The 12,480-nt window shown below is 32.8% G+C and overlaps 2 protein-coding genes across 3 annotated transcripts in view; both read right to left on the bottom strand.

The window, feature by feature from the left end:
- LOC126854795 (acetylcholine receptor subunit alpha-type acr-16-like) overlaps nucleotides 1-12,480 on the bottom strand; it is a 138,210-nt gene that overhangs the window by 38,339 nt on the left and 87,391 nt on the right. The gene's annotated exons all lie outside the window — the stretch shown is intronic.
- Nucleotides 74-7,831, bottom strand: LOC126854815 (cytochrome b5-like). Of its 2 annotated transcripts, none has more exons than XM_050601900.1 (4): nucleotides 7,577-7,831; nucleotides 6,559-6,687; nucleotides 6,274-6,353; nucleotides 74-865 (listed from the first exon to the last, which is right to left on the bottom strand). In XM_050601900.1, the coding sequence occupies exons 1-4, from the start codon at nucleotides 7,697-7,699 to the stop codon at nucleotides 667-669; spliced, it is 531 nt and encodes a 176-aa protein (XP_050457857.1). In that variant the 5' UTR covers nucleotides 7,700-7,831; the 3' UTR covers nucleotides 74-666. The 2 variants fall into 2 exon arrangements, with proteins under 2 accessions (XP_050457857.1, XP_050457858.1); XM_050601901.1 differs by lacking the exon at nucleotides 74-865 and adding an exon at nucleotides 5,016-5,949 and having other exon boundaries at nucleotides 7,577-7,809.

The following is a 12,480-nucleotide window of genomic DNA, read 5'->3' as shown; positions in this document are numbered from 1 at the left end:
GTTGAAAATTTAAATTTATTAAATTTACTTAAATTATAATTTAACTTAAAAGAAGAATAAAATTTGATTTAATTTATAAAAAACTTTTATTAAAATTGAATTGCAGGTAACATTAAAAATTTCTCAAAGACAGATCGCTCGTCACTGTATTATAAGTGTACGTATAAACGCGATAAACATGTGATAAATGACTCACTTATAATATATTCATAGATGTAATTGCTGTTTTTTCTTGTTTATTCTTAGGCATTTTCATCACATTTATTAACAATTAGCAGATTATTCTTAATTTTAGTGATTCATTAAAATGTTTTATATAGGTCACGCGTGTCGTTACATGCAACGTTTTATATAGATAAATAAATTTTATGAAGATCTATATTATTATAGATATTTTATAACAGCAAATGTAATAATAATAAATAATAAACAAAATTATGTAGCTAAAATCTGTTCTTAATAAATAATGAGAAGAGAAAGATGTAACGATATACCGTCACTAGCGGTTTCACGGTCCGAACAGCCGCCCGCAATAAAAGGCTTGGCGCCTATGACGCCCCTAAACACCCATGGTGCAATCCCATGCACCGTAGGAACTATTAAACCACGCGCATAAATCGCATGAGGAAGATCAGCTGGTGCGTTTCGCCGGGTATATAAAGCAGCCTAGTGAACGCTTCGGTACCAGTTCCTGATTCTGAGTCCTATCTTGCACAGCTCACCAGATCCGAAACCGATTCCGCTAAAACCAAGCAAGGAGCTTCCCGTTGTTAGGCCGGATTTCCCGGTTATTGGGACGGCGCATCCTACAATTCCGCTAAACCAGGCCACGGGCTTTCCGTGATTAGGCTGGGCCTCCCGTTTGCTGGAACAATATTTAGATTATAAGATACGCGCACGCTTTTTATAAATACCGCGTCTGCCTAGTTTATAAGATTCACCGTTTAATTAGCATACCGATTGTTTTTTGTAAATATCGTGACCACGTATTTTGTACAGCCCGCGAGATACCTGTATGAGCTCCGCTTACTACGCGAACCTTGTTTGCATTTCTAGCGCCCGCTTACATCACGCTGCTCGAGCGCATGAGCATCGCTGCGCATAATTTTACTGTACATAGAATTGCTTAAATAAATTGTTTTCAATTCACCGAGAATGAGCAAGTTTGAGTCCGCCTCCTTCTCCCAAATCCTAACATCGACAAACCTGATCAGTGGTGTTAGGAAAGGTAAATCGTCAAAGAAACACGCATTAGAAGAAGGGAATGATATATTCCACACGTGCCGTGACGGAAGCCAAAACGAAATGCGAAAACCGAGAATTAGGCGCCAGATACAATCTTTCAATTCGCGAAACTACCAAACTACCAAAAACACACCGAAATTACCAAACGCTAATTGTCGGAATTCGCCACAAACTGGTTAGCTCGTCTAACGGTAGAGGGCAAGTGCTGTATTTACATGATTAAATATGCAAGAAGACAAATTAAAGGATTAACTGAAATTAAAAACGTCAAATCCAAAAAAAAAAAAAATAACAAGCTTTTTGTAATTAAGTGGAGACTGAGCCATGGTCCATTGAAGTTAATAGTAAAGCGGGGAACACACACTTTTGCATAAGCGCATAGCCATAAGGATAAAGAAATTGATTGGTCCACAAACATATGCCTAACGAAATGAACCAATCAATTTCCTTATACTCATGGCTATGCACTTATGCAAAAGTGTGTGTTCCCCGCTTATCAATGACTACGCAATTCTTCGGTAGCAGTAAAAATGGCGAGACTGGGTGATAGATGCGGGGCGCGAAACCTCGGAAAATTTACACCGATGCCGGCACGTTACGCCGGTTGTAATTCTTTCTGGGCATCAAACGCGCATCTTGCACCGCGCTGACAATTATTTCGGCTTTGCTTCGAATCGGCCGATTATCCAAAAGTGCGATAGTCTTAACTATGCGATAACTTCGCCAAATAGTATGATGACTTGTAGTTTAATTCTAACATGAAAACTGCGTAACGCATACGTTTATTATTATACATACAAACGCGAAAGTTATACACGATGCACACAAACGGTTTATGTGTAATTATTCGCGATACGGACGCACATTCTCTCTCAAAATGCGAATTACAACAAGAAAAACCTTCTATACGCAACTCAAACACATGCACAAATGGGCGACTGACTTATAATATAACAAAAATTGCGCTCTAGGCGCGTGAGAATTAGCGTATTCGCGATACGCGGAATCCGAATCTTCAAAAAGACGATTCGCGATATAAGAGACGCGATTTTGATATTTCGATTGGCGAAGGCCGTCGCTTTGGAAGCTCGAGGGCTCAGATCACTTGACGACGTAGCCGTGACCATTATACGAAAGAATCGGACATAGTGTGTACCAAAAATCACGAAATCACGACGATAGAGTGACAGAATCTCGGGCGCGATCGCACTTTAGCAGATTAAAGATAACCTCACCGGCACTTATCGCGGAGACGGCTACAGGTCACGTCCTCTCGTCCTTGTTTTCTCTCGCAGCAATCGCCGATCACAGAGATCTTCTCCACTCGTCAAAGCTGCGCTATCTATTTTGCCCTTAATGATTCGCAAACTCTTTCAATCGAACAAAGTGCTAATATAACAACTCTCCCTGGGATCCTCGCGATTCAGAATCAATGCCTCAGGGCCAGCTCAGGGATGCGTATTATTCGCGACCAATTACACGCGCGATTGCCGGTAAGCGGCGCATTTAAGACCGTATCGGGATTGCGTATACCCTTAAGGTCATTGCAAGTTAAAAAATTTTAGTCGTAATCGTAAAATATAATAAAGCCGTAAGTAAATCAATCAATTACAGTTCAAACATTCTTATTGTGTTTTAGAATGTTTGATTGTGATTGGTCAATTTTCTTACGGTCTTATGATTACGACTAAAATTTTTTACGTGCAATGGTCTTTAGTACCGATTAGTGACGATAATTTGTCGGGGCCCGCCCGTCTCGGGGATCAGACAGTCCATCTCAATCGGAAATGTCACTAAAGTTCTCATTTCCGCTTCGTCTTTTTCTGTATGCCATTCCATGTTACAGTAGCGTTCTGTGAGTGCCTCTTAGGGAGACAGTACTTCACGGTCCTGATTCCTTGCACGAGGATCTACTCACACTCCCGGGCATTACGCATTACACGCGCAAGTCCTGATCACGTCATGTCCGTAGATTTGCCGTTAGTTATTTCGGTAGCCGAATGTTGACTCATCTTAAAAATCACCAAAAATCATCACAGCTGTTTCTTGTCAGCTTATTTCCTTGTTGTGTATTTCCAATATTAATTCATCCGATGACTTCGAACATAATAACTCATACGAAAGAAATAAAATAAACAAAATTAAATTGCTGGAAATAATCGATAATAAGAACGCTTTTTTGAAAACTGCGATACGGTTTTCGCAATTTCTTGCCTGACGCGGCGTTCAGCCCGTGCTTTGTAATCACAGAAAGACCCGGCGGATGCACGCGAGACGGCAAGATCACAAAAATAAATAAATATTTATATATTTATTAATAATCCTAATTATTTATACGGGATGCTAAATTTCAAATGTAATAAATCAATTATTTAAATAACTAAATGAAAAATAGAGATTCGATTTTTTTAGATTGTATTATTTCGGTAGACAAATTTTGTTAAAAAAAATTTGTCTGATGGACGCGTCAAAAAAAACTGGACCTCGATATTTTATTTAATTATCGAGATATTTGGCCTGTTACGTTTGAAATTTAGTACCTTATATATATATATATATATATATATATATATATATATATATATATATATATATACTGAAATGATGCACTAAACTTTAGGAACATATTGTAGAGGTCAAAATAAGACTTTTTTTTAAATAAATAATTCTTATAAAAAAATATATTGCAAATGATTGCAACTTTTTTTAAAAACAATTATTTTCTGTATACCATTTGATTCATCTTATTATTCTGTACATAAAACTATTACAATGCTATTATCGAACACTAAATAATTTTCGAGATATTTTATATTTTATACTAAAATATGTCTATAGATTAAGATACAAAATAATTAAAAAAATTCTTAACGAAAAAATACTTTATTATAGTGTTTTGGAAAGCTCTCGACATAAGCTATAAGAATATACAATAAAAAATAAGGGATTCCATTTAAGAAATTAAAGGTGTCTTTGACTTGATCTTAACGATGCCATCCAAGGTCAAACCAATGACACCATCTTATGTTCCCTTCAAAATCATACAATTTTTGTTCAAAATGTTTTTCTTTAAAATGCTTAGTTTTTGAAAGAAAAGAGATGTACGGGTGGTCTAGGTCACCCTGTATATACATATATATATATATATATATATATATATATATATATATATGTATAATTTTACAGTTTGGATGTTTTTTATAATTTATGTAATTTAATAAATATCTAACCAGCATATATTGAGTTCATTCTAACATTCTAAAAGTTATTTAGTTTGACACAAATGGATATTATTTTTCTTGGATTTCTCTCAATCTTTAGATGCGTGATGTGTTTTCAAAAAACAAATATATATGCGTATTTTTAATCAATTTCGTATTTTTAAAATACCAAGTAAAAGATAACAGAGAGATGAAACGAAAATAATGTTAAAGAAAGGTGAAGAGACAAGAGAGAAACAGAAAAATTAGAAGACCAGGCAAAAGACAGGAGGAAAAAAATGAAGATAAGCGTCAGCAACTGAAAAATACAGAAGGAAATAACAGCGATAAAACTAGAGAAAGGCCATGCAGATAAATAAGGAAAATGATAAAGGAAAATAATAATTCTCTGACGCAAGGAAAAAAAAGGACAATCCAAAGGACGATCCAAATTACAATTACGAGAACAGTCAAAAGAGATGAATAAAGTAATTGGGAGAGATTAGATGGATAAAGTAATTGGGAGAGATTAGATTTATAAATTTAAATATATCTAAATTAAATTCGTATACATATATTTTTTCTTCTTAAACTTTTTATATAAATATTTATATATAAATATTTTTTTATAAATTGTTAAATATGTTTGCACGCATTTAATTTTATTACAAAATCTCTTTTATTTAAAGAGTCTCTTGGGTTGCGTAATACGATCCAATAGAGGAAAATATTTTACAATAGCACATAAGAGAGGCCTTGGCATAATTCATTGTGCGTAAAACGTAAAACGTATTCTTCTGTGCAACGTAATTTCGAAATGTCTTATATGACAAGCGATATCTAATATTAGCATACATTACCTATTTCACATTTCATATATCATTTCATTCAAGTACATTGTGCAATCTACCATAATTCACAACGTTAATTCTATTTACTTTTTAAATGCATTAATATTTTGAACTGTATGTGCGTGCGTGCGGGGGTGCGTGCGGTCGTGCGTGCGGGCGTGCATGCGGGCGTGCGTGCGTGCTTGCGTACGTGCGGGTGTGAGTGTTTATACATTATCATAATTGTATATATATATAGTTCTTAAATAGTATATATATATATATATATATATATATATATATATATATATAGTTCTTAAATTAAAACTTCACGAATTAACAATTCTGTAAAGCTTGCTTGTCATAGGTCTGTGAACGCGATAAGCAATTGATGCATGACTCATTAGTGTTGTCGGTACAATTATTGGTTTTCCTTCTTTATTCTAAGAGTCTCCAATGTCACGTATGCGATAAGGAGGTATGTAATACTTTAATACTTTAATTAATGATTCTTATCGGAATTACGCGCGTATTGTCACGTGCGATATCATATATAGGTACTGCAAATGTAATGACGGTGTCTTAATAAATAAAATAATATGTTTTAAATTTCTCTTTCTAGACAATGCGTTCTTCAAGATGTACATTTGCCGCATAGTATTGCTAAGAAGGTTCTAAAAAATAAAATAAAGCTTCTGGAAGTGGCAAAATTAATATATGATAAAAATGCTTATATGTTTATAATATATTGACTTTTATATTAATGTTTCTAAAAACATTATTAAATCAATTATTTTTAAAAACGTAAAAATTTGTTGTAATAATGTACATATATATTTTATATTTTTAGAAAAATATTGCTCTCTTTGATAAATAGCTTTAATAATTTTTTATACTATATAATTTTATAAAGTTAAATAATATAAAAATTTTGTTTAATACAAATATTAAATAAAATTAGTATGATTAATTGAGAATTAATATAATTAAAAATTTACCTTTTCTGTTTACCCGTACGTTCGATTTTTATTCCATTAGGAATAGCAGGTTTTTTCTTTCTGTTGGCTCTTTTATCTTCCTATAATATATAATAACATCCGGTATGATATCATATTTCTAATTATATCTTACAAAATAAATTATGTCTAATGCGTGTTATCATTTATTTATTATCACTTATATATTGTAAATTTTAGATTTTATTTTGTAAATTTAAAAGAGATTCTTGAATGATATTAACAATAATTATTTTTTAATATAATAATCTGAACATTAAAGGTTACCTCTTCAAGTTCACCAATTAAATATTCTTTAAGTATCTTTTTCGCGTCTGAGGAATGACCAAAATCATCGAATCCATTTGTTGCGTCCTTTCCCGCATATTCTTCAATTAATTCTGGACCACCAGGATGCTATAATTAATTTATTAACTATAATCTTTTTATCAAATTTTATTTATTAAATTATTTATAATAGCTTGTAGTAAATTACTAATATTTTATAAAAAACAATTTATATAAAAATTAATATAATTTATAATAATAATAATCACAATATGATAATAGAATAAAATAATGACAGACAAGTTTACAAAAATTAACAAATGCAAAATATAATTAAAATTATGAAAATGTTTTTCCTCTTTGTTGAACTTGGACTATATTTTGCCATAAGCCATGTAATAGTTTTAGTAATATTTATGAATAAATATACAAGAATTTTTTTTTTAAGAAAAATAAAATAAAACGATATTTTTTATTAATTTATTTTTTATTACTTCCTAAAAATTTCATCTAGTGCATTTTCTTTTATTTCTTTAAGTGCATTCTGTTATTCTTAATATCACGTTTTGATAGTAACTACAATATAAGGTATCACTTAAAATTATTAAAAATCATTTAACTTTATATAAAGACAAAGTAAAAATATTATTTTTCAATATTTCAATTAATTCTGTCTTCCTAAAATTGACTTTCTTAAAAATAAGAAACTTGGTTTAAAAACAATTTGCATTTTAATTTATTATTAGTTGGGCAAGAAAATCGCCACATTTTTCCAATTTTTTACGATTTTTGTGGTGGTTTGTATATTTTGTAAAACTTTATGAACAACTGAAATGCAATAAATCTAAAATTATATATTTTAATTATGTTGCACTCACGAATATATGTAAAATATAAACCAATGTTTCATTATAAATATAGCGCATTAAAAATTTTTGCATCGCATCACACGCATACACAAACACACTCAGACATTTGCTACATACATTACATATTTAATATTTTAAGATAAATATACCTGAGTTATGTAATCCGTCACATCGTAAATGTTATCGTAGATCACAATCCAAGTTCTGGCCCCGTTTTGACCATCGCACTTCGCAACATCCGCGAGCGAGTACCGAATCGTCGAATTGGACATCCTTTGACGCTAGAGTTTCGCGAGGAAAAGAGAAGAAATTTACTCGCTTCTGTGATATAAGTAACATGTGATGATTTTGCAAGACCGATGGTATTTCCTCATCGATAAGCATATCGCAATTTAGACACGTAAATTGTATCTATAGATAATTATGTCTATCGCTGTCTCAGTTCATTTCTTTATCATAGCTGATGTAAAATCTAAATATCAATTTACTAAGAACAGCGTCATATTAAATAATTATTTCTTTAAATTGAGGCATAAGTTTATTTAAGTTTTTCTCGGAAATATCCGAAATAGGAGCCACTTTACAAATCTTGTTTTTAAAAAATTTGATTATACAATATATATATATACCTACATATATATACCCATTAACCAATATATATATATATATATATATATATATATATATATATATATATTAATATGTAAGAAAAATAATACGTAAGTCGATCAAACATGAACGAGATTTTTTTAATAAGAACAGCATATTTTAACGCTCTTTGTTGTAACAATAGTGGACTTTGATGGATGTATCTAAACTTGATCTAAGTTGCGCGTTTGTCTACAATAATTTGTTTAATTGTAAGCACGATGAATGAACAGAAAGTACCTAGTAATTATTGAATTTTTAATGCAATTTTTAATAAACATATTAAATTAGTTGAAATTTTTTGAAAATTAGGCATACAATTCGTTAAGAACACATTATCAAAACACAATATCAAGTAAATATCAAGTAAATAAGTTTTTTAATAAAGATTGAGAAGAAATTGCAAATTTGACTTATTATCAACAAAGGACAAGCATTACGCCTGAGAATATTCAATAAATTCGCGATTTTATTGAAGACGACCAACAAATAACTATTTGCGAAATTATAAAGATTATAATGATATTATTAAGAAAGTGCGCAAACAATCATTGAGAATAAATTGCAATTTTGAAAAATTATTGCAGAGCTCCTCGAATTTTGAATGCAGGCACTGACGATATTATTAAAGACCGTCAGCCCTGGGTAAATTTTTGTGACCATCAAGCGGGCCCGATGAACTCGGAGGTAATTGAAGAATGTTGACGTTATCAGCTGTTTGACTGTATCAAAGATAATTACATGAATTATTCAATTCATACAGGTATTTTAATTTATCCAGTTATTGTTTTATTATTGAAAATATTGACGAGATATTAAAGACTCATGGCCTTATAGAATTTAGTCGTAGAATTTAGTTATTACTCGATAAAGTTTGTCACGCGCTACTGTAGGTAAGTAAATTTTTACATTGTCAATAATAAAACAGTAATTTTACAATAAAATGTTTATTTTGTTGTTCTTGAAGCAATTACATAAAAGATTTATACATTTTTCGATAATAGAACAATAAATGGATGGAATAAAACAATGTGCAGCAAGTTTTTTTTTCCAGTCACACAAAATCCCGTAAAATCATCCAATCTTTAATAATATTTTGTCGATGATGCAGGTCAGAAGGCAGTAAGAATCAAAAATCATTCAGATGCTTTTGGATTGCTATATAGCAGAAGTAGACGCATTTTTGATGTGCATTTTTATATATTATGGATTTGTTTAAATCTCTTAAAAAAGTTTTAACGTTAGTGAAAGAAAGATTTCCAATGATAAGGTAGAAAGCTTTGTGCAATTGACTTCGTACTTATCCTACTTTGTATAAGGCAGGGATAAAAAAACTATCAATGCAATGGCAAAAATGTGTGAAAATTAGTGGATGCTATGTAGAAAAATAATTTTGTGTTAGTTTTCGTGTATTAATCAAATAAATAGTTTTTGAAAAAAATCTCATTTATATTTGATCCATACTAGCATTTCATTTTCCCGTTTCAATATTTTCTTATAACTTTATTTCTATATAGTCAAACTTCATATAACAAATAAAGCGGATTAAACCAAGCAGGAAAATGCTTTACCATTTTTTTTGTATAACGTTTAATAAAAGAATTATTACTGAGTAAAGTCTGGCCAATCATCGCTGATCTTTAACCGAACGGATGTCGGTAAGCTACGCGCCTGGTAATGTGCGTGCGCGCTCAGCTGTTACAGCGCGGCTCTAACTTACAAAGTACATGTTACATTGTAAAGCAAGGTTCACCTTGCCTACCAGTGGGGTGAGTGCGAGAGGGGTGCCAAAGGCTCCCCTTGCATCCTCCTCCGTGTGTGTGTGTGCGCGTGCGCGCGCGCATGCTTCCTGTCCATGCATGCACTTTGATATATTTCAAACTTTTTTGGAAAGTGGAAAAATCCAAGAAGTTTCGTCCCCGGAAATGTAAACAAACACTTTTTCCATGTCTGCTCTACCCAAATACAACGTAAACAAACTTTATTTTTCTTTTATTTTTATAGCAGAAAATACATTAAAACTGTGAAACTAACATTAAATATCTCAAAAACTATAAGAGACCCCCGATTAAGTTATAAGAAAAAGTTCAGGATCATGTCCTTGACAACATATATATATCAAGATCAAAGTCATCGGTGAGGTGTAATCTTTATGCATATTTACCAAACATTTTAATAAAAAAAATCATTTAACGAAATAAATGATGAAATTTCATAGAAAAATTATGATATCAAAGATTGCGCCAACTGAATAAAACTTATGCTATAAAATTTATTTTTTATTATTATTTAAATGAGATTGAATTGAAGGCGTAGTATATTCTAAGCGTGCAAACCCATGGAGCGGATTAGCGTAACGTGGAATGAGAACGAAACCAATCGCGAGCATAACGAAAACTGCGAAACACTCGTGATTGGTTTCGCTCTCATTCCGCGTTGTTATTCCATTGCATGGATTTGCACTTTGCACCCTGAGAGGTGGTGAGCATGCTGCATGGTGAGCATGTATTTGCCGCACGCCATGACGACACTAGTCATGGTGCGGTCGTACGAATCACGCGTTAAGCCAATCGGCTCTGCGCACCTATCATGCGAAACGTTGATGCCATTGGCGCTTAATCCGGAACCATATAGCGATTGGCAAAGAATTTTATGATGTGCATACAAAATCATCGCGGAGCATAATAATTATTGATTATCTAGAGCCATATTCATTCGGTTCTTATATTTAAGATTGTCTTAAGTACAATCTTAAGATGTCATAAACCAATCATAGAGCCGTATTACCATCTTAAGATAGTCTTGAAATAAAAACGGATTATAAATACGGGCTCATCAAATACTAAGGATTCGAAAATAATTCGATTCGAACAAAAGACTTTTCGATAAAAATTATCGCCGGAAAACGCGATCAGTTTCGAGAACAGCCTGGAGCCTTCTAGAAGAACACGCGATAATAAGAGCGATATGCGGACGGAGCAACTGGCACTTGGCAAAAAGTAATAGACACGTACACGCAGACATTTTTGTAGCTAATTTGCTTCAATTTTTGATAAAATTTGCTCACGAAATTGCTTCCAATGTGCTTTCGTTACTCGCGAAACGTTGATTTTCGTGCGGTCGTATTATTCGAAAGTATCTTTCCGTTGCTTGCGGATTTCAGACATTTTATTATAAATATTCTAAAAAGTATAGTTTATTAACGTTTCATTAAACTCTGTGTCGTCAAGTCGCTCGCCTTTCTCGTCTATCGTTCGTCTCTTATGCTCTCCGTATAGTTATCATTCTCGCCGCGCTCCTCGTTCGCGCATCCACTTCTCTCGTCAACATTTTGTTGATTTTTCGAGCCGGATCTCTTCGGTACCGGTATATAGAATAGGTGCACTATCTGTGCTAATTCTCGTCTGCGCTTTTCTAAAGAACTCTCACCTAAAAGACAAAAATAGTAAGGATATGAATGCAGTCATATGGATGCAAATTGACCTCTACGGACGCATCGCACGCTTATGTGAAAACGTTAAAAAGTCGAGCTTTGCCAACATCACGATCGGGATAGTAGAGGCGCGGCTAGAAGCCCTCGAAGCTTACTGGGCAAAATTCGAAGCTCAGCACGACAAACTCGTCGCCACATCCTGGGAAGACCTGTCTGGGCATGATTATCTTAAAAAGAACTTATACGCCTTGACGGAAGAATCTTACCTCTCGCAAAAGGCCATGTTCCTGGATGTTCTCCGCACCCTCAAGAGCAAAGCCAGTGTGGAAGCTCCAGCCGCCGGTGCGAATCTCTTTCAGCCGCCAGGTATTATTTTGCTGCGGATTCAGTGGCCGCAGTTTTCGGGTCTGTACGAGAACGGGCCGAACTATGAAAATGAGCTGATTCATTCTCACATCTTCAAATCTACAGCGATTCAGAAGCTCAAGGATGATTCGGCTGCAGATTTGCATAAATTATATCATTCTGTAATGAGTACAATCGCGAGTGAGATAATTCTATTATCTATTAGCAATACGACAAAGCCGTCATATTCGCATTTTAGACTATTAGCTCGAATCCTTGCAGCCTAGTAATTGGGAAGAATCCGCAAGCGCAAATTGGAGGCAATAGACGCGCGTACTTAATGCTCGCAAATCAGAGAGAAAATACGCTTGTTGTTCGATGTGCAAACAAAAACAAATAGAAATATTTTAACTAGAAAAATATTTTATTTAAAATAATATTTTTAATTTTTTAGGAAGATAATGATATCAAAAAATTGTGCCAACTGAGTAAAACCTTGTGCCATAAAATTTATTTTTTTATTATTTTTATTTAAATAAAAACATTTTAATCATAAAAATCTTTTGTTTAAAATATTACTTTTAATTTTCTAGGAAGATAATGATATCAAAAAGTTATGCTGATTGA

Source organism: Cataglyphis hispanica, chromosome 14, assembly GCF_021464435.1.
Source record: "Cataglyphis hispanica isolate Lineage 1 chromosome 14, ULB_Chis1_1.0, whole genome shotgun sequence".
Lineage (NCBI taxonomy): Eukaryota > Metazoa > Arthropoda > Insecta > Hymenoptera > Formicidae > Cataglyphis > Cataglyphis hispanica.
Note: the sequence above shows the minus strand (reverse complement) of the source record. Positions and strands in the feature narration are given on the sequence as shown.

Excerpts from the sequence above, each read along its gene's own strand:
- LOC126854815 (XM_050601900.1), bottom strand. The coding sequence starts at position 7,699 with ATGTCCAATTCGACGATTCGGTACTCGCTCGCGGATGTTGCGAAGTGC. Across the intron at positions 6,688-7,576 it reads TGACGGATTACATAACTCAG|CATCCTGGTGGTCCAGAATT; the intron begins GTATATTTATCT and ends AATTAATTATAG. Across the intron at positions 866-6,273 it reads CGTACGGGTAAACAGAAAAG|CAAACGGGAGGCCCAGCCTA; the intron begins GTAAATTTTTAA and ends ATATTGTTCCAG.